The sequence below is a fragment of the Manacus candei genome, unplaced genomic scaffold (assembly GCF_025592945.1).
Source record: "Manacus candei isolate 608988 ecotype Guabito, Panama unplaced genomic scaffold, ASM2559294v1 h1tg000013l, whole genome shotgun sequence".
Classification (NCBI taxonomy): domain Eukaryota; kingdom Metazoa; phylum Chordata; class Aves; order Passeriformes; family Pipridae; genus Manacus; species Manacus candei.
Window position 1 is genome coordinate 1,658,120 of NW_026138061.1, and position 22,421 is coordinate 1,680,540.

Sequence of the window (22,421 nt, forward strand, 5' to 3'; positions counted from 1 at the left end):
ATCCACAAAGTCTGTTCAAGGTTTTTATGCTGGAAGCTTCTGAATTTGTACAAAGTCAAAACAGTACACATACACAAGAAAAAGAAGTTGGTGAAAAAATTCCAGGATGGAAGATGTTTTCAAAGGAATCTACTCAACACTTTTTTCTTTCCTTTTTTTTTTTTTGGCAGTCCCTCAAAAGCCTCTGTTTTCTAATCTCCCAGACATCAGAATTCAGCGAAATGAACTGTTAAAGAATGTTACCAGACCTTTTACATGAAAACACGGCCAAACACAGGCAGCATGAGTAATTATCTGATATAAAGAGCACCATCTACTGACAGGCAGCACTTTGACAGCCCCAGACAGTTTTGCAAGGTACTGCATGGGCCTTCCAGATAGTCTAGCTTTTAAGGAATTCAGTTTTCTCTTAGAGATGGGTAATACTTTTCACATTCTCTTTCTCACTTGCCCTGTCTCAGCTATGCCATTTAAGATGCTCTCCTGCTCATGGCTCACCAGACAGCCCAATTGCTCCAAGATGCAGTAGCACAGTTCCAGCAGTCAGCCCCTCCACCTTCCCATTTCTCTCTCACTTCACTTTGTGACTGAAGCTTCCCACATGGAGCTGCTCACCTCTTGTACAAATCTACTGTACCACCACCTTACAATTACAAATTAACATGTTACTATCAGCTGTTTATGAGGATATTTCTTAGTCAACAAGGATTTTTCACTGAAGTCAAACACTTTTGAACTGTCCCTAGATGAGAAACAATAACCTCCTTCAAGGCTTACTTCATATGATGAAATATCTTTGTGTTCTCATGGAGGAGATTACATGAAGGTGGAGGTTTCTTCCTCACTTTTACCCTGTTGCTGTTTTATTTCTTTGAACACAGTACTATAACCTTTTATTATTTTACTACACAAAATTATTAGCAGGTGCACATAAGAAAAGGCTGTTTCCTGACAGACAACAAAATATTATCAATATCCACAAATTCTCTTGGCTAGTACTATCAGAAATAACCTTTGCAGATGCTATATAACATCTTAATCACTTCTGAACCCAGGCATCACACACAATAGAGATGCACTGAACTACTCTGGCACATCGTTTGAAAGTACTTGCTAGCACTATCACAATTTCTTACTGTGCAAGGTTTGTGTTGCAACACAGTAAGAGTAAAAATTTTTTATATATATATACATGCTTCAAGAGGATAAAAATAGTAAATCAGAATAACTTTTCTAACAAATTGTTCAAAATTCACTGGTCTTACAGGCTTTCACTAACAATCATAAAAATCACACACGATAATTAGTCTCAAAAGTGAAGGCAGAGAAGAAAGATTCATGTATTCATGTATGCTTTGTGTTGCTTCACTGATTCAAACATCAGTAACACACCTAAGCTCATCACTTACATTTTTACATTTCATGGTGATTCCAAAGGTCACTGAAATTCAATTTACTGTTCTTACACAATAATCCTTGTCAATCTATTTAGACCAGGATTAAAAGAAAAACAAATGATAGGAGCTTTGCTAAGGGAGAGGTTTCGGTCAATCTGTTTATATATGTGGCAGATTAATACCCACTAATAAAATTATGAGAGGAACTTTAACTTGGGTAGGAAAGTTTCAAGTTCTGTCTTGTTTCATAGTCCTACTTGCTCATGTCAGCACAGCAGTTTTATTCTTCTGGTGTATTTGCATGCAGCAGCAACAATTTCCTGTTTTTACCTCCTTCTCAGAAAATTCTAAGATTTATAAATACAGTGGGATATTCAAACTGGTCCTAGAAATTATTCTTCCTTTGCACTGTATTTCATCCTCTGCAGTCAAATTCCCTTTTGCTGCACATACTCTGCTCCCTTGTCCGATCTCCATCATTCATCTACTATCCCTGCAGGCAGCCTACGCTTTCCTTGGCTTTTTCTTTTGATACTTTGAGCTCAATCATATATTGAAGGCTATGAGATGGATAATTTCACTGCTCCCCATTATATTGTTCAGATGATTGTATCACTGGACGCAAAGAGCTGCTACATTTCTCTGACCAAAAATTGTTCGTAACATTTCACTGTAAGATCATCCAATTCTCCTCTCTTATGCATTAGGACAAACCAAAGCATTTGGTAAAGCTTGGTTATTTACGTTACTACTCTTAGATTGATATCCCCTGTTCTTCCTCCTAATCTAATTTAGTCTCCCTCCAGCTCTATTCAGACTGCACTTCCACAGAGTTTTGTCTCAGCACAAAAGCAGCAAAGCAATACTCTCCTTAACTACTGCCAGCATGGCAAAGTGTTTAAAATAAGCCAAATTAACAAGGAAACACTGCCAAAGGGGACAGTTCTCACTAGTTGCTCTTGACCAACTAGTACAGAGTACTCTATCGCTAATGAAAGCCAGAGTGAAATAATTCAGGTGGATGATAAATTGATCAAGTCAGAGCTGAGCTGTCAACTCAATAAAATTGAGAGCAGGTAGGGGCTGGGGACTGAAATGTGCTACTGCATTAACTGCAGTGCTCCATCATCAGCTCAGTTCAGCTAGGACACACTTCCAATTCCACTGCATCCTGTCTCCCCTCCAGCCTTGTAGAAGTCTTTGTAAGATCCTGATGGGAATCAGGTTTGTAAGACAAAAAAAAAAAAAAAAAGGGGAGGAGGATGGTGACACAACAACAGATGAAAATCCACAAATCCAGAAAAAACCTCCTAACCATGGCAGAGGGATATGGGAGAAAGATGATTATAAACATGAAGAAAAGAGTTAAGTAAGAATTTCATCAACAATGACCCAGTTATATTTGTCATCCCTTTGCCATAGATAGAGAAGATACCTTAATTTTCAAGTTCAATTTCATCTGCTCAGTTTATTTTGTGTTTTTAGAATCACATTTTGCATAAAATCTTTTAGAACACAATAATAGCATGCACTCTTGGTGTGGGTTTTTTCCCTCCAAATGTCAGCCCTGCTCATTGTACAGTATTCTATTTGGAACCAAAAGCTAAGACAACTTCCTTCTCAATTATACTTCTTTTTGGCTTATATCAGCATTTTTGTGTCCTTTGGAACCTGGAAACGAGGGCAGGAAAGAAAAGGTCAACGGGGGAAAAAACCCAAAACAAACAAAAAATCCAACTAAAACCAAACAGAAGAGGTAGTATCTTATACTGTTGTCCTCCCAGCAAAAGGCAGAAGGCACAGTACGTACAATGGACACACACAACTAATTGAATTTCACCTGAATTTGACAGTTTAATTCAACATGCTAAACCCTGACCTGATCTGAGCATTTCATTTGGCACTGTTCTTTATTTTTTTTCTCCCCTTCAAAAATTCTTTAAAAATTAGCTCATTTCAATAATTTAGTATTTCAACAATTATTTCAACAGATAGTAAGGGAACATGAAACGACAGTTATGGAAAACAAAGTTGATAATTATTCAGGCAAAAAACTTTTCCAAAATAATCTGTTAGTATGGACAATTAACTACAGTTTGCAAGCCACAAAGTAGCCTTCCCTACAGAGAAAGAAAACCATGGTGACAGTTTAATAAGCATGAACCTTAACAAGCACTTCAGATTCTTCTTCGGCAGCCAACAATAAAGGTTTCAGGAAAGCTTAGTACGTGGAATAACAATCTCAGTTTTCCTCATCAACTTCACATATTACCACCTAATGCTGAAATGTTGACAATTATGCTATTTGGTTTTTAAAACAAACCTGAATTCCGACTTACTAAAAGATAAGTAAGTATGAGATAGCCTTATATCTGAATGAGAACACATGATTGTGATAGTTTTTATCTCCAGAAACAGTTTTTCTATTTAGTCAATAAAAAAATTGATTATTTAAAAATACATCTTCAAACCTATACACAAGCTTTATTTAGACAAAAGACTATATTTTCAGCATAGGTGTGCTGAAGTTCAGTCACATCTACCCTTTAATAATGAAAACACATTCACAAAATCTTTTGCAATCTAAAGCATACTGCTAAGATTGAAAGCAATCAGCCTTGAATGAAAGATGAATTAATAGCAGTTCTAAAACCATTAGGTACAGACTCTATCGTCACGCTTTTGTTTAAAGCAAGGAAAAAAAGGCAAAAAAAGTAGAGGGTGTCTAGGTCAGCAAAGTCATCAGTAGTTGATGGATGCACTTATAGACATTAGAGAAAAAAGGAAAATTGACAGAACATAATACCCACTTATGAGATTCTCTATGTTAAGAACCGAAAAAAGGTCTCAAGATATGCAGTAACTCTACCTTGTTCAGTGCTGAAGGTTTTCTATTTTTAGATATGCATGTCAAGGACACATTTAACCCTAGAAGTGCAGCTTGATGCGTCATCACAATATTAATTCCTAGACATTGGTAGAATTAGAAATATTCTTTCCATCAAGTACATCTTCTGACAACAGCCCCTACCAGTAATAACTACGATCTCTGGGTATGAAACTCAAAGGTTAGGGAGATGAAAGAATTGATGCTCCAGACCATGTTAGTGATTGCTAGCAGTTGTGTGAGCAGGAAATGCAATGTTCATGTTGGCAATAATGTCCAATATAACAGTTTCCTGTAACCCAAAATGGTGGCCTTGCTCCCCCTCCCCAGCAGCCCGGGCTCCACACTCCACCTGCTTCTAGTGTTGCAGCTTTTGAGGTTGCAAGAAGGGTCACACCTGTGAGCTGTTGAGGGACATAAGATGGGCATGGCTGCCTCAAATCCATGTTGAGCTTCTTCCACTGCACACTCACAGTCAGACTGATGGGAAACCCTAAGCAGATTCTGCTTGTTATTCAATCTGAAGCAGGTAGAGGTGGTGGGCTTTAGTAGCACTGCAGCATAGGGACCAGGACGAGCATCTCCCATTTCAGGCAACACTTTACAAAGGCTGAATATTACATCAGTCTTAACTGGTCAGTTACCTCTGACTCTAGAGAACTCTTTGCTCTCCGTAAGGGTGTAGATGAGGAGAAAAGATAGAGGCTCTAGGGAAGACTGAACTGGTGGGCAGAAGATGGCTATGTGTTGGTCTGCAGGGTCTCACAGGGAAGGCATAATGAAGATGGCAGTTGGAATACTCAGAGAATAGGAAACATCACAAGTTTCCACAAACAGAAGAAGAGCTAGTTCAAAAGCTTAAAATAAGTAAACAGCCTAAAAACAGAAAGTAATCTATTTTCTTGTCTTAAACTGTTGATTTGTTGACAGAATTGGATTCACATTCCATAATCTCTTAAACGGAGAGCTTTCATGCCACTATCACCAGCAGTATTTGTCTTTTCCAAGTGTTCAGTGCCAGTAGCTTGGGGTGCAGCTGCAGTGAGAGCTGCAGGTTGAGCTCTGGGCAGTGGGAGCCAGAGGCAAGAGGCTGAGAACTGGCACCGACCCTTTGCACAACGAAGGGCACAGGGACCTGTGGAACCCTCCAGGTGACCAGATACTCAGAGACACAGCAGGATCTGAGGACTCAACTGTCTCACACTTAGACTGTGAGGGTATAAAAGCCCAGGCATTCCTTTGTTCAGGATCCCTCCTTGTAGGCACCAGCTCAAGCTGTTAGTCTGTTACTGCACTATAATTAAGTTATTTTAAAGATCCAGACATCTGAGACTCTGTTATGGGAAACCTGGGGTCGAGCCCGTAAGAAAACCTTGTCTGACTGTGTGAGTGTGGTGAGTGTAGCTGCGAAAGGGCCTCAGTCTCAGCTCAGGTGGTGCAAGTGTGACTGACAGAGTGGGTCTGGGATGGTCAGACAGGAAAGTTTCCTTAACACAAGTGCCGAAGGCCTCAGCTCCCCATTAACACCTCCCAAATTCAAAGAAACATGTTGTTGTACTGCTTCCCCACTCCCTCTGCCCTCTCATTGCAAACTTGCAACACTTCTTTCAGTTTAAGAGTCTGTCACACTTGGACATCATTCTTTGTTTTGAACTAACTCTGCAAATGCCCAGAGCGATGAATGACAATATAAAAGCATCTCATCAACATAACTAGAAGCATAAAAGTACTAAAAGTAGGACACAAGCACTAAAAGCCATCCCCAGGCTGAATCACTATATCAGAGTTTCACTTAATGGCATCACAGCCAAGGAAACCCCATGCTACTTACAAATGAGTTGGTCAAAAAAACTGAAGAGGAAAAGGGAAGAATTGTCTCTCATTACACAGAACATTCACCTTACCTTCTGCTTGCCCTTAGGATGATACACAGCATCATATAAAATATCTACTTTAACATTTGGGAGTTGTTTCCCTGCTCCCTGCAGTGGCACATCAGCTACACAGTAATCTACAGTTGACTGTAGAACAGAGATAAAACCCAAACACTTCTGACTGAAGTCCACACTCAGAAACAGCTAAAAAGAACTGGTATTTGCATAGCATGAAATAAAAGAATACAGACAAGTCTCCTTGATTTCAGAGGTCATTATTGTCGGTGTTTCTGCAGTGCCTAGAGCTCCCTCAGAGCCAAACCCCAGTTCACTTCAGTCTCCATCCATCAAATGCTTCCAATCAAAGTCAGAGGCATGACACAGACATTAGTGCAGGCTCTTACGACTACCCATGGAAAACAGCTGGAGAATCTGTCCCATGGAGAGGAACGGGAACAGGCAGCATTTGTCATTCTTGGACACTCTGACCAGGACAATCAATTTTACATACATACACATGCAAAAGACAAAATTTTGTCAGCAAATTTATTCCAAATCTCAGATTTCTATTGAAAGAACAGTTTTAACTGGTCCTAATTATCTATTTGCTTGCCAGAATATCATCTTGAACATAGCCAAATATATGGGAGTAGTCTATCCTAATTGTTCAAAGTATGATTTTTGAGGTAAATGCAGCTTCTGAAATACAGTCTCCTAACGCAAGGTCTCACCTCTATCAGACATGGATAACCATTTCAACATCAAATGCAGAGGTTAGCTAGTAGGGTAGAAGAAAGAACCGAGTTCCAGATCCAAATACCGAAATTCAAGTGTCAAAGCAGTCCCTAAAGTGCAGACAGGTTCAGCTGAGCGGTGGTTACTTCAGGTGGAGTCTGATCCCTCTCTAAGCTCCTCTGAGCACACTGACTAGATCTCCACCAAATATAAGAGGAGTTTACACACCTAGCTACTTGTAATTTAAGTAGCAAACTGAACTCTACCCATAGCAACTCAGGGAAAGACACACTCCACTCTGCCCCTTTTCCAGACTTCTAATGAAATCCTTTCCCTCCTTAGCAGTGATAATACAAGAAACTCCTTTCAGACATTATCAAGGCTACTACAGTCCGATACCCCTTTTATGACTGTGACACTTCTCACTCCCAGTGCTCCACAATTATATTATTTTTCAAAGTGGAAAGGAAAAAAGTCCCTACTTCTAAAGAAAAGGGCAGAGGTCATTCTGCCCCTCTACTCCACTCTTGTGAGACCCCCTCCTTGGGTACTGCATCCAGCTCTAGGGTCCCCAGCACAGGAAGCACATGGACCTGTTGGAGCGAGTCCAGAGGAGGGCTGATGATTAGCAGGATGGAGCACCTCTCCTACGAGGGAAGACTGAGAGAATTGGAATTGTTCAGCCTGGAAAAGAGAAGGCTCTGGGTGACTTAATTGTAGCCTGCCAATACCTGAAGAAAGCCTACAAGGAAGATGGAGAGGAACTTTTTCAAGGACATGTAGTGACAGGACAAGGGGGAATGGCTTACAAACTGAAAGAGAGTAGGTTTAGATTAGATATTAGGAAGAAATTCTCTGTGAGGGCACTGGCAGAGCACTGTGAGCACTCTGGTAAGGCACTGGCACAGGTGGCCAAGAGAATTTGTGGATGCCCCATCCCTGGAAGTGTTCAAGGCCAGGTTGGATGGAGCTCTGAGCAACCTGGTCTAGTGGGAAGTGTCCCTGCTCACAGCATGTGGGTTGGAACTAGATGATCTTTAAAGGTCCCTTACAACCCAAATCATTCTATGATTCTATGATGACTACAGCAACTGCTCATCAGTTTGGCAGAAGTGGCAACCACATGTGGCAGATTAATGCAATTATTGTTATAACTCAGGTGAGATGCACTATATGCAGACCTGCAGTACCAGCAGTGGAGCATTAAACTGCTTTCCTATTTTAAAGGCTAAACTGGTTCTATAGAACATTTCATAATCCCTCTAATCAGAATGCTATTATTTTCTTGACCAGGCAATTCTATACTTTTCCTTTCTCAACAAGGTAGCTGTGTTGGGGATATAATACTGCTTTATTTTTGAAGCAATCTCTATGAAGCCCTTAAAGTAGCTTCAAAGTGGAAGCAGAGAGTTTGGATGGCTTTGTTGAGCAGCTTCACAATGAGGCAAGCAGCAGAACTGGCACTGTAAGTACATTATGCATCCACACGTTGTATGGAATTGCTTTTTCCTCTAAAAGCTGCTCCATCTTTTTATCTATATTTCTTTTTCCCTGAAGAGAAGTTCTTTTAAATAAGGTGTCTATGTCTATATGTGTGTATAGTATTGACATCCCACTTATTTCTAGAGTACTACCACGGCTTTTTACTGCTTATGTTTGCTAATATGTACTGCAATTGCTGCTCCTTTTCACACTAGTGTAATGGGAAAGAACACAAATTTCACATTGATAGCTTTCACAGGACGACGGGAGCCAGATCAGACTATACTTCCCTCCTTATGCTCTCTCAGCTGCCTCTTTGTAACCATCTGCTCAGGCCAGCCCTATACAAGGACTGCAGTCCCTCCCTGCAGCAGAAGCCACTGCACTGCTGTGCATTTGTGCAGCCCCAAGTACACTGTAGAGTCACAGACTGCACCTCTTCCCACAGGCCAACACCTTGACATGTTCCACATGCAAGCACTGTGTGCAGCAGCTACTAAAAATATTCTCATCCTTCATTTTTTTCTGAAAGTCATAGTCCAACTGCAAAAAGCCTAAGAGAAATTCCTCTTCCTATTACCACCTGATGGACTGAAGGGATAGGTAGAACGTGCATAGATAGAGCACATGTACAACAGGTCAATCAATACTGTCTTTGTGAGTAGATTTCACCTGTTCTACTTATACGCATCTAAAAAGCTAAGTATTCCACTGAACTAATTATTTTGACTTCTTATGGGGAGAAAAGCAACAGGAAAATAATCCTACTTGGTGATGGGGGGCAAAGGAGAAGCACACGAATAATGGTCCTTTGCAGCTGCCTTTCTTTCCCATCACTGTCCTGGACAGAGCACTACAAACCAAGTCGGGTGAGATCTCCCACTTCGTGTGGCTGCTGTCAGGGCAGATATTTTTCAGAACCCCCAGACACGCAGTCAAGGTGAACAGGATGAACAGGAGAAGCCAGATCTTTTATCCTGAATGTAGAAACCTCGCTGCAAGAATGTGGGCTTTCATATCACACTATTTATAACATAATGGATGATACAGCAATGGTGAAAAACATGCTACAGCAAGAACACGCTTGGAGTCCGAATCAGACATTTGTCCTCCTGTGATAAGCTGGTTTACAGGACTCCAACAGAGAGAGATGTTTCTTGTTTTTCTGGCTCATGAGAATGTGGATTCTGAACTAAGCAGCTATATTTTGCACTACAGGGAGGGTTACTCCAGCACTTCATTCACACCAGTGAAATCCCTGAGCGATAAACAAAACATCAGTCTCGGCTGCTTGAAATGTACAGAGTCACCCAGCACTCCTGTCTCACAGCTCAGGAGAAGAGCTTTATTCGCTGCACGGTTCTGGAACTTCAGGCTTCAGCCAGAGGTCACAACTGTGAATGACAGGCTGAGAGAGGAAGAGATACATATGCATCAAACGTTTCAGCACCATATTTAGATACCTGAAACAAGACAGCATGGATACTTCTAACTATGCAACACATGAAAGAAAGAGTCTATTGAAAATAAAGATAGAAGCAAGCACACTAATTATTGTGCATTACTAATAATCGCAGAATGAGGCATTAGAAAGGCACATTGCCCTGAAGTGTAATTATTTCAGCTATGTGATAGTAACATTTAACAAATATTTTTAAATCCACTTCAGACATACTGTACGCTCAGATTCTGTACCCATTTTTGCTTGAATTAAAGAAGACCCAATGCAATAAGTGGTGTTTTGTCACTGTTGCAGTCAAAGAGTGGGGAAAGGAAAAAAATTGGGAAAAAAAATAAATCACACACCATATCTATTGACTTTCATTGTGGTGAGCTGATGTGGACATTGGTAACCTGTTAACTACTGCTCCAAAAAAAATCAACTCAGAAAAGCAAATTTTCTGTCAGTAAACTAACATTTCACCATCTAAGGTGAGCACCTCCACTGGGAAACATGCAGAGGTCTGCAATTCAAACACCCTCCCACCCTGTCACACCATTTTACAGCAAAATCTGGAGGAGTGGAACAGCCCAGCTGGGCTTTTGCTGAACCTTCACTTCAATAGGTAAAATGTTTGTTAACTTCAGTCAGTCAAATCTCCGTTCTTGTTCCCACATCCTGTGGCCACCAGAGGAAGAGGATAGTAGGAAGACAACACAAAATAGTAAAATATCTTTGCCCCAGTTCAGTGGGCATTGGTATTTCTCAACAAACCACAAAAAAAAAAGGAAAAAAAGAAAAAGGGGGGAGTGTAGAATGATTTGGATTGGAAGGGACCCTAAAAACCATCTAGTTCCAAGCCCCCTGCCATGGGGAGGGACACTCCCACTGGACCAGGTTGCTCAAAGCCTCATCCAGTCTGGCATAACACCGTCTTTCTCATCCAACCCATTTTATAAGCTTGACCAATAAGGATAAACATTGTGAAACAGAAGCCACTGATTAAAAAACTTAGAGAATTCTTCTAGAAAATTACTTTTTCTAGTCTCTTGTCAGAGAACAGCACCAGGACATTTTTTTCTTTAAATAACTGACAAAACTTTTATATTTCTAAGAATTCTGTAACACCTTTATTATTTGAAAGCCTCACTCTTTTGTGCTTGGACTTTTCATCACACACTTAACACACATAGCCCAAATACTTTCCAATCAGAGCACAGCTCCACTCCCGAGGAAGCCATAGGAGCTGTTTCCACCCCAGTCAGTGCTGAACTGGGACCAGTAAGATCATCCTCTGGTTACTGAGTTCATCAGCCCTTTAGCGTTGTTCAGTGTCAGTTTGAAAAAAGTATTTTTTTTAAGAAAGCAAAAGCAACCAAGGGAATTAATGAGCTACACTGCAACAAAAAGTATAGTCTACTTCTGTCTATATAGCACATAGCAACAGAAGACAAGATAAAAGCTTCTCACTTCTTTTAGCAGTTTTTTTTTTTACTTTTCATAGTTTTCATGAACATTTTAAAGGACTGTTAATTTGTCCTGAGTTGGATAAAAAAACCTGCAATAAAACATAAAAAGTCTAACTGCAGTGGTTGCCATTAGAAAGCCTTTATTACTTGCTACTACTGCTACCACATAATGAGACAAAGTGTGTCACCAGATATGCACACACTACTTAGAACTCAAAACTCCCTGAATAAATAATCTTCTAACAAGTGACAGACCAGGTTTGGGTCTCACACTCACAATGAACAGGGCTTTGTGAGTGCAACATGTGGGAGGCCTTGATAAAAGTTAATACTTCCATAAGAGATCATTTTCTGAACCTTGTTAGAAAAGTCACCTTCTGTTAAAGCCATACTCAGAAAAGTACAGGACTCCAAAAGTATAACAAAACTTTTTGTTTGTTTGTTTTTAACAGAACTCTACTCTGTAGCTAGGATATTAAAACCAAACAGAGCAGATATAAGAGCCAGAAGTAGAATTTTAATGAAAAAAAGATAAGAATTCCACAAAACACACATAACAGAGGTTAGATGTAGGTGGTGTTAAAGAAATAATTTATATTTTAAAATATATTAGAATATATTTCTATATTAGAAATCATTCTTGACTTGTACAATGAATTTTTCCACTCTGTAAAAGTACCCACTCAACTGCCTGTTTTTATATACCATAAATGCTGAAAAATCAATTACTGACCAAGAAAATGTTGATATATCAAAATATTGATATATAGAAATAAAAACGGAAGTATTTTTACACTTCATCAATCTTCCTAATTTGTATTATATCCCGTACATTATCAGAGTCTGACTGGATTATGCACATCAGTTTAGATAATAATAACCTTGGCCTTTTCTGGACTTGCTTATATTTGTAACAAGGTGGTTCCTTAGAGAACCAGCTGAGGGAGGCTAAGATCACTGCTCCATTTTCCATTAAAATTCTACCTCAGTCAGCCTATAAAACTTAGATTCCATACTCATCAGAAACTTATAAATGAGTGATCCTTCACTCACACTACACCTTCTGTTGTCTGCATCCCAAATACAGAAACAAATACTTTTACTCCCATATTTACATTACAGTAGATGCATAAAAAGGAAATTTAAATCTATCTGTAACCCATGAGTTACTACTGTTCTGTAATTCTATAGCTGAGGACAGAAAAAGTAGGACACATTTCATTATAAAGGAGATTTTGTTTGTTTCTTTGGACAGCAAAACCATTCATTGTTGGAAGTGCTGGAAGTGGTCTCCATGAAGACAAATTAGAAAGCTGAAAGCAGAGAAGAGGGTCTAGAAGGTATCTTAAATTATATTCAATATATTGCATTGCTTTGTGCAATGTAAGTCTCACTACTGTGGATATGAGATATGTGTTAATATTATTTGGATACCTAGGATTGCAAAGAAATCTTTTTAAAAACATCTGAGCAATGAGGAATTATAAAACAAATGGCTCTGTCCACAATGTTTTATTTACAATACTTTCCTCTATTCCTGCTCATCTTTCCACTGTACAGATATGACTGCACGGATAAAGTTTCATAATGACAGCTTAATTCAACTCTTAAAGCCACACAAGTTAAAATCCAACTCTTTATTTACATTTTAGAGGATAAAGCAATAAAATTTTTAAATTTAAGGCAGAGCTAGCCAGAAAAGACAGGCCACCTCAGGCTATAACATATGAATTCAGATGAAAAACGTCACTAAATTAATACAACACATAAAAGACAAAGTTACTAACAAGGCAGCAATACATTCAGAAAAATAGTCCATTCCACTAGCTTGATACTAGTATGCCAAGCTTATTCCATCAAGCAAAAATTGAGTTGGTTTGTTTGTTTTTAAATGTGAAGCATGCCCAATTTTCTCAATAAAGCTACTGCAATCAAATGTGGGAAACCAACAGTGGATTTCACTGCCTTGAGATCACTATGCTTCCCCGCTTCCCCAGCTGTCTCCACACCAAGGACAACCTGTTTTCTATTCATCAGTCCAACGATTACAGCTCAGACAGTGGAAAACATGCTCCATAACATTAAATCACTGATATATTTCATCCTGATTTTTCATTAGGATAAGTCTTTTGCAAGCAAAGACAAGTTTGATATGACTGTTCCACGTCAACTACACATGAGCCCATTTCCAATTACATCATTTAGCTTCTTCACTCCCAAGCTTGTAAGATCTGCTCCAAGTTTAACACACCTTCTCAGCTTTCAATACAGGGCAGATTTTCATCTGCTAATGTTGAAACATGAGCAGGGTTAGCTTGTCTTTCTCTGTGAAAAGCTGGGTAAATAAATTATTAGCTGAGCTTTGTCTCAAAGCCCATCCAAAATTTGGTGGTCTTGTTACCAAATGGATAACTCAAAGCACATAAGCACAAACCTGTTCTCCAAGGATTCAAGAGAAATCAGCAACATGCTTCATAATGGCCACCAAATACACTGCAAAAGTAGCAGTGATTTTAATTATTGCCAAACTGTAGTAGATCTAGTTGGATGAATTAAGTCAGAATGAATGAGTGTAAATTGTATTAATTTAAAACTAGATATTTTAGATAAAAATCAGAATGGAGAATTCATACCAAGCCTTTATTGTCAAGGCTACTGCTCAAAACATTTTATTTTAAAAGTGAAATATGTCCCAACCATATGTGTATTACTCGTTAGATTTATTGTACTGTTGGCATTAGGAAATACTTCTACTTGTTCAGTCATTGAAATAATTTCTCTTGCCTTTTTTGACATTCATTTTATTTGCTCTATTAACTCTCAAAGTGTCAGATTCAGTAAAAACTCGATTTTCCACTGTGCAGAAATCACCCTCAAACCATAAGGTTTTAAGCTTTTAAAGATCAAAAAGGCTGATAAAGCTTTTAAAGAATCTCTCACAATTATTTTTATAACATTCTCCTACTTTTCATTCTAGTTAAAAACGTATCTAATATGACAAATTTTTGTCCTATACCCAAAGTATCTGGAGCACACACATTCACCTGCACTTGGTAGTCATGCCTGCTGCACTCAAACAAAAAGCAGCAGCTTATGAATAAGAACAGATGCTACATTTGTTTTTAGGAATTCACCTCTCAACTATGTTTGTTCACCATCATATCAGACACGGAAGAGCTGGCCTAGTATTTTACCTAAAATAAGTTAACAGTTTATTAAAATCAGTCACCCCTATAAAAATTCTCATATATCCACAGAACCTTTCTCTTCCTTTACCTGCCCTAGGAAAAAGTAAATAAGTAAACAAAAAAAAAAAAACACTGAAGAAAAACATATCTGTTGCCATGCTGATTGTTACCCAAGTCATTTGGAAAAAAAAGTCTCCATAGTGCCTGAAAAAGAGCGATTCCAGTATTTTAATTATCTTCATTTAGAGAAAAATAAAATAGTTCAATGTCCAAGATGTGTGTGTGCTAGAACTCCATGGCAATACTTTGCTTCTGTAACATCCACTTCCTCAGACTGTTACTTTTGCACATTTTTATGTCTTTAACAGAATTATAAATGCTTTTGAAGCAGCAGTCAGGACTTCAAGAAGCCTGGATTCTTTAAGACTCCCCAGAATAAATAAGAATCCAGTCCTACCTACCTTAGATATTTCTGGCTCCACTTGTCTCTTAGGTGTCTCTTTTGACTCAGGTCCTTTTGGAGCACTAGTGTTCTTAACTGAGGGCGATTCAACTCCTTCACCTTCGAGTTGCAGATTAATACCTTCTGTGGGGACAGGATGGTCAATACCATTTGGATTCAGATTGCAATGGATAGCTGGGAAATAAAACACAAGAAAGAGAAACACTGCTTAGGAAAGAAGTACCCAATGTTTCAAACATTTAGCACAAACTGCTGAGAAGTGCCATGTGATAACCAGAGCTATGTCAGACCATAGCAAATGAACCATCTGTACCTTGACATGGATTCAGGGTGAGATATGTGAGAAAGAAAACAAGAGAAATGCAGCACTGTATAAGACTATTTAGTTCAGGCTACTGTGTTGAATTGTGCTCCACCAGACTCACTGCACCATCCAAGACTCTCAACTTAACAGCTTTTATCAGGTATTCATCATTTGACCATACCTTTTTTTCCTTTCTAGGCAAGCAAGTTAAAGTTTTTCTATTACATTTTCAATTCCTACAACATTTTATGTCTTAAAGAATGTGGGATAAGTAAGCTGTATGCAGCAAGTCAGCAAGTCATTCTCTGCACAGAGTAATGACTTATCCAGCTGATTATCTCTCCTTCAGCCCTTTGTACTACTGCAAGTTACCACCTACATCATCCTAACAAGCAAGAGGAATGTACTCTCTAGGAGTATATAATGAGATGTGGACTAATGACAGTGGAATAAGAAAAGCATCCAGAGAAAAAAATAAAACAAATGCAAACTATACTACAGAAATGCCCATTTAGAACTACAGCAGTAGTTTGTTTTCTGCCCAAATTTTTACAGTTTCAGCACTCACACAGACAGTAACCTTAACAACCTTCTTGGCATGCATGGCAATTTTAAAATATGTGGATCCTGAGGCAACTTCCCCTTCATGGGACTAGCCCACCTTTGCATTTATATTCTTGTGTAACTCTGCTACTTTTAGTGCTACTTGTAATTAATGGTCCTAAGTTCCCATGTGCAAAAGAACTTTGCTCAGATACTGTGATGTAATGTTTGATAGACCTGAATAGAAACCTAAACCACAATGTAAAGCTAAAATAAAAGCTGCCCTTTTACCCTCGCTTGGCTTAGAAGGAAAGGGTGGGGAGCCGGGGAAGGAATCAGAACTGCCAGTTTCTACCAGCTACAGATCAGCCTGCAAAGCCTCTCAGGGAAAACTCGCTCAAGCTCCCAGAGGAGGTAAAGGGTTCTTTAACCACAATACCTTCTGAAAATTCATTCACCTTATACCCCAGAGTCTTAATTGAAAACCTTGAGCCTAAGTTACAGCAATTCCTTGGTACAGAATTAAAGCAAAGGCCAAAAAGTTGGCCTCTTCTCCTTGGGATTTTTAAAAACATCCAAATATTTGTAAAAGACAAGTGATCTCTGCAAGCACTATAGTACCTACATCTGCAAGTCAGGACAGACTATAGGAACTTAAATATCAGAAACGATTCTGTGCTTTATATTTATATCAGTGTGTCTTAAGACACCAAAAAAATTCTCTTTCCTAGATCATATCCACCTACACCTATATGTTCCTCTAGAACATATTTACCTACGTAAAAGAAAGAAACAATTACTAACAATTACTTTGCTTATCCTCCAGACCACAGAAAAGATTGATGTGATCTACCAAGACAGATTTTTTTCACAGTCCAATGAGGATGGAAACTGTTCTTTTAGTAGCCAAACTAATTCACTCCTTCACAAAAAGTGAGAGATATTCAAACCAACCTGTAAAAGTACTCCCTGTACACCCTGCTCCAGCAAGGGCTGGAAATTAGCAGAAGACACTTGGTATAGAATGTGGTCCATAGAAATCCCTCCAACTGTCTTCTCCAAGGATCTTGCCTAGCTGAAGATTCCTGCACACACCTGAAATGCTAACAGACCCCAGCAACACCCAGAAACAGGCAGTTATTGGCTGTCAGCTCTGTTCCAGTGCTCACCAAAGAGAAATGACAAAGCACAGCAGGACTTAACCCTGCCTGGAAGAACACTGCCAGCAGCAAGCTTCCTGTGAATTGCAACTCCTCCCTTCCCAGTGCCCCCAAACAATAGCGATTAGGGAGGAGGGAGATAGGGAATGAACAAGGAAATCCTTCTGAGTTACAGCACTCATTTACCATACATTACAGGAAGCTATAAATGATAAAGGTTTCTGATAACATGGTAACATGACTAACCTTATCTCCTTCTACATATGACCAGGTGATCTGCTTAATGGATGAGGGAAAGGCTGTGGATGTTGTCTACTTGGAACTTTAGTAAAACTTTTGATACTGTCTCCCACAGCATTCTCCTGGAGAAACTGGCTTCTTATGGCTCAGATGGGTGTTCTGTTCACTGGGTATAAAGCTGGCTGGATGGCCAGGCCCAGGCAGTAGTGGTGAATGGAGTACATTCAGTTGATGGCCAGTCACTAGTGGGGTTCCCCAAGGCTCAGTATTGGGGCCATGTCTGTTTAGTATCTATCAGTGATCTGGATGAGGGGATCGAGGGCATCCTTAAAAAGTTTGCAGATGTCACCAAGTTAGGCAGGAGTGTTGATCTGCTGGAGGTTAGCATGGCTCTACAGAGGGATGTGGACAGGTCAAATCAATGGGCTGAGCCCAGCTGTATGAGGTTCAATAAGGTGAAGTGCTGGGTCCTGCACTTGGGTGACAACAACGCCAGGCAGCACTAAAGGCCAGGGGAACAGTGGCTGGGAAGCTGCCCAGCAGAAAAGGACCTGCAGGTGTTGGTTTACAGCAGCTGAACATGAGCCATCAGTGTGCCCAGGTGGCCAAGAAGTCCAATGGCATTCTGGCCTGTATCAGAAACAGTGTGGCCAGCAGGACCTGGGCAGTGATTGTTCCTCTGTGCTCAGCACTGGTGAAGCCACACCTTGAATCCTGTGTCCAGTTTTGGGCCCCTCACTACAAGAAAGACATTGAGTGCTTGGAATGTGTCCAGAGAAGGGCAACAAAGCAGCAAAGGAGCAGCTGAGGAGCTGGAGTTCTGTAGCCTGGAGAAAAGGAGGCTCAGACCTTATCGCTCTCTACAAATAACTGAAAGGAGGCTGTAGCCAGGTGGGGATCGGTCTCTTCTCTCAAGTAATAAGCAATAGGACAAGAGGAAATGGCTTCAGGTTGGGAGGTTTAGGTTGGATTTTAGGAAAAATTTCTTCATGGAAAGGGTTGTCAAGCATTGGAATAGGCTGCCCAGGGAAGTGGTGGAGTCACCATCCCTGTAAGTATTTAAAAGACATGTAGAGGTGGCACTTGGGGACTTGGTTTAGTGGTGGACTTGCCAGTGCTGGGTTAAGGGTTGGACTTGATCTCAAAGCTCATTTCCATCTTAAATGATTCTATAATTCTGTAACATCACCTGAATGGATTAAAAATTAAATAAATCACTTGGCAAGATGCTGTCCATCATTCTTTCAAGAGTAATGAATGTTAGTGCTGTTTCAGTAATGCTTTTTATTGGACTCCTTCAGGATACAAAAGAGAAAAAATGGAAGAGGCTGCTAGCAATTAAATACATGGCCATTACCTTTTAATTGAAAACAGGTGACTGGTTAAAAGAAACACAGGCTGCCTTAGGAGACCTTTACAGAGTTGTGAATACTGGAGAGACAACTTTTTTTAATTTCCTAGGGGTATTTATTTCCTAAAGAGAATAAGTATCTCAGTCACTTGGCAAAGCTAATCTCTCTTTGTCATGACACATTTTCAGGTGGCCAGCTCTACTGTTGTATTCTAGTCCTGCCTCCAACCCTCAGCTACACAGGGGATAGGAAGCAAAGAATATTTCCTTGCATGGGTCTGTTATTTCCTGTTACCACACAGAAATATACAGATCCATCTCTGTGGCAGACAGAGGTGGAGCTCTTGCCTCCTTTTAGATGTCAATGCAAACCAAAATTCCTCCCTTTCAAGATTTGTTAAAAGTAGGGAAAGAGGTCGATGTTCTCTTCTTAAATCAGCACCTTATATAATTTTAGCTAGATAAGGTTAGCTGTAAACTCAGGATTAACTATCAAACCTAATAGGGTTTGGGGTGCTAACAGCACCCAGGGTTAACACTCTGTAGAACTGAGTTTAAACAGCTCTCAGAAAATAATCACAAATCACTAACTTTACCACAGCACAAGTGCTCTGACCCTCTTAGCTGACACTTCTTAAATCTCTTTCAGAACTTAACGACATTTGTCTGGAAAAGATTCTATGTACAGACAAAGCAGTTTCTTGCTACAATATTGTCCAGACCCTTACCTGTCATTACTCTGGTATTGGCTAACACCAGCTCATCCCACCCTCTGTATTCAGACCATTTCCTCACACCACTGCTTTGACAATATTTCTACTGCCTCAGCACTTCTTCCTTCTGCCAAACTACATCCATCTCATCAGTCCCAGACTTTAAAAGTCCATCAAGACAACAAACACCCTCTAAATCAGCTGAAAGTATCAGCCTAATACCACTAGATATCAGCAGTATAATTAGGTTTTGAAACAGAACCTCTTCCAATATTCTTCCATACAATCTCAATATTCATATATCATCCATATGTCCCAGTAATACAACTCTTCAGCCAGTTTCAGATCATTTATATTCTCCCTTCCCTGCTGAAAACCCCACCTCACAGTTGATTAATGCCATGTCTTTCTTCATGCTCCCCCAACAATTGTCATTTAACTTGGGTTGAAAGCTTTCTGTGGTGGGAACTTGTTTCCATTTGGAGAGGGAGGGTGGATGTTCTGTAGAACTCTGACTGCACAGCAACAAGCACATGATGAATGGTGCTGGCAGACACAACAATACAGATCCACAGATTACATTTATGAAACAAACTATTATTTAAAACAAAGGTACTTAAGTGTTCTTGTACTCCTAACTCAATGGTAGAGCTGAATCTTCTGGAAAATATGCACTTTTCCAGAACTTAAAGAAAAGACTGCTGAGATCTGCCAAGTTATGAGAGTCAACAGCTCTGCAAGAAAACTAGTGAGTGGAGCACCCAAATTGTAAAAATGACCCCACATCTGTCCTAAAAAAAATAGGGAAGGAACAAAATTAATGCAATACACAGTGTATTTTTTTCCACATGGTGGAACACAAACCCAAGTCCTTTCCATGTATAAAGAGCAAGAGAATTTGTTGCCCTGCAGGAGCTGCCTGGTACATGTGAGCCGAGCTCCGTGCCCACACAGATCCCTTACAACACATGCAGGCAATTTGAAAGGAGAGCATGCAGGGCAACGTGAACGCTCTGCTCCCCTCCCTACCTTCCCTCCCATACGTGCCTGCCTCCCAGCTGGCAAGCAGCCAAGAGACAGCTTGTCTGAGCACGCTTGATGGTACACAGAAGTCACCAAGAGCCGTAAGTTACTGGCATCTGGGGGCAAGCCTTGTCTTTTCCTAGAGGGTACTCTGTGAATCCTGTCTGGAAAAAAGCCTGAAGGCATGGTTTAAAACACAGCCTTGATACATCCAAAGTTTTGCATGGGCAGATGGAAAGTCTTTGTCTCTCCATCTGTAGGCTCAAGGCTTAGCAGATAAATCTATGATCAATTGCTACCTCTGTGCACTCCACTGCCTACCGTGTCAAACATTTCATAACTACTTGTTTCAGTGGGAATACTGCTGGCTGCTTAAAATTTTAAACAGATCAATTAAGGCTACATTAAAGCATATTTGGCAAGTACTTGAGTTACATGAAATAACAATTGTTCTATTCTAAAGAGTGATAGAGTAAAAATAGCATCATCTTACTCATGTGCCCTGTTCTCTGTGCATCATAGTCATATGCTTGCTTTTGCTATTTGGAGACAAAAAGCAGGCACAGGAGATACCCATCCAATCTCTAACAATCCTTAGAAAACTTTCATGTGTCAAATACTTGCAAGCTTCATTGTGTTCATTTTGCAGACTTAGCTGCACAATACTAAGAGGTAAGTCCATACAGTGCATCTGCTACTCCCACCATAAAATGCCATATTGGTGAAAAGGACAAACAGAAGTTCATCCCTATAGTTTGAGCATTAACAAACTCAGGTTGGACATAGCAGGGACCTTATAAACAGGGTCCAAATATCTTTTCAGTCATCTCAGTAGTCACAAAGGTCATGAAGATTTAAAAGGTATTTCCAGGGAAAAAGATCTTTGGACAGCAGCTCTGGACTTGTTCCTTCCATCTCTGCCCATTTATTTGTCAAAAGCAAAGCAAATCTCCAACCACATCAAATTTTGCAGTCAGCACCTTCAATCAGATTTCTACACATTTCCAGATGCTGCATTTCAATACCAAGTAGTCAAAAAGCATCCCTGAGGTTTTTGCTTGCAAATTCACAACGTACTTTAACTGGGTTGATCAGAGAGGAGACATTTACATTGAGAACACTGAGGTCTCATTCAGATTGAGATGACTCCTTACATGGACCAAATGAGCAAGAAGGATCTGCACTGCCAGGCCCTTCCCGTATTTCCCAAAGCTTGTACTTCATTAGTAACTCTGAATATGCCTAGAAAACATGGGATTATTTCAAAGATTATATCTGATCTGAGCAGATATATAGTACAATACTAAAAACCAAGATTAAAACCAGCTAATAAAGATGGCTTTAATTTGTACTATAAAATTTAGAATTTTTTTCACTACTTTGGCAGAAAGTTTTTTCCCCACTCATCAGTTTCCATAACTCCTATGGATGGTCCATTTGTCTCACCAATCAGGTTCCAGTTTTGAATTACTTCTCCATACAGTCTTACCTCTACCTAATGTAAACTGGCATAGTTCCCCCAATACATCACTTTGGACCAGCTGAAACTGCAAAGTTTCACATGAATACAATCTGCTGCTTATGTTGCCACCTAGTAAATACTGCTGGCAACCTGCTGAGCAAGCAGCTTCAAGATTTTGCCCACTCTATTTCTCAAACCTGCCTATCTAATGGCCACAAAATCAGCAGCATTCACACAGAGCAAAGAAGCCCAGCAAATCAGGATGTCTTCTACAGTACAGGTAACATGAATTTATCAGAAACCTCCTCTAGGCTGAAATTCCAAAGTACTTAAATGAAATAATATTGGTGTCTAGCTATCTGCTTCTGTTGCTCAGGATCAAAAATCAGCATTAAGCAATTGTAAACAGGCTGTGCCAAAAGGCAAGCCAGTGCTGAGCTGTGGAGTGCATTATAAACTGCTGCTACTGATGAGCTGTGCCTGGAGCTTTGAGCCCAAAGCTCAGACAGACACAAGCAGCAAGGCATAGCAGACAGACACACACACTGCTGTACCTGCAGATCCCTTCAGAGAGTTTCTTGTCTTTCTAGCCTCTCAATCATAACTACTAATCATCTACCAGATTAATCAATTTAACAAACAATAAGCTTCTTTCTTACAAGATATGAATTTTACAATCAAGACTTGGT

The 22,421-nt window shown here is 39.8% G+C and overlaps 1 protein-coding gene across 5 annotated transcripts in view; it reads right to left on the minus strand.

Moving 5' to 3' along the window:
• The window catches only part of SAMD12 (sterile alpha motif domain containing 12), a 177,698-nt gene that overhangs the window by 144,610 nt on the left and 10,667 nt on the right, over window positions 1-22,421 (minus strand). For 3 of the 5 annotated variants that reach the window (XM_051778506.1, XM_051778507.1, XM_051778509.1), the window contains exons 1-2: window positions 21,251-21,302; window positions 14,935-15,110 (exon numbers count right to left, since the gene is read on the minus strand). In XM_051778506.1, the coding sequence (XP_051634466.1) occupies window positions 14,935-15,110; window positions 21,251-21,287 (213 nt within the window). In that variant the 5' untranslated portion in view covers window positions 21,288-21,302. Of the gene's footprint in view, window positions 1-14,934; window positions 15,111-21,250; window positions 21,303-22,421 lie in introns of those variants that run through there. The other 2 variants (XM_051778508.1, XM_051778505.1) reach the window with 1 other exon arrangement.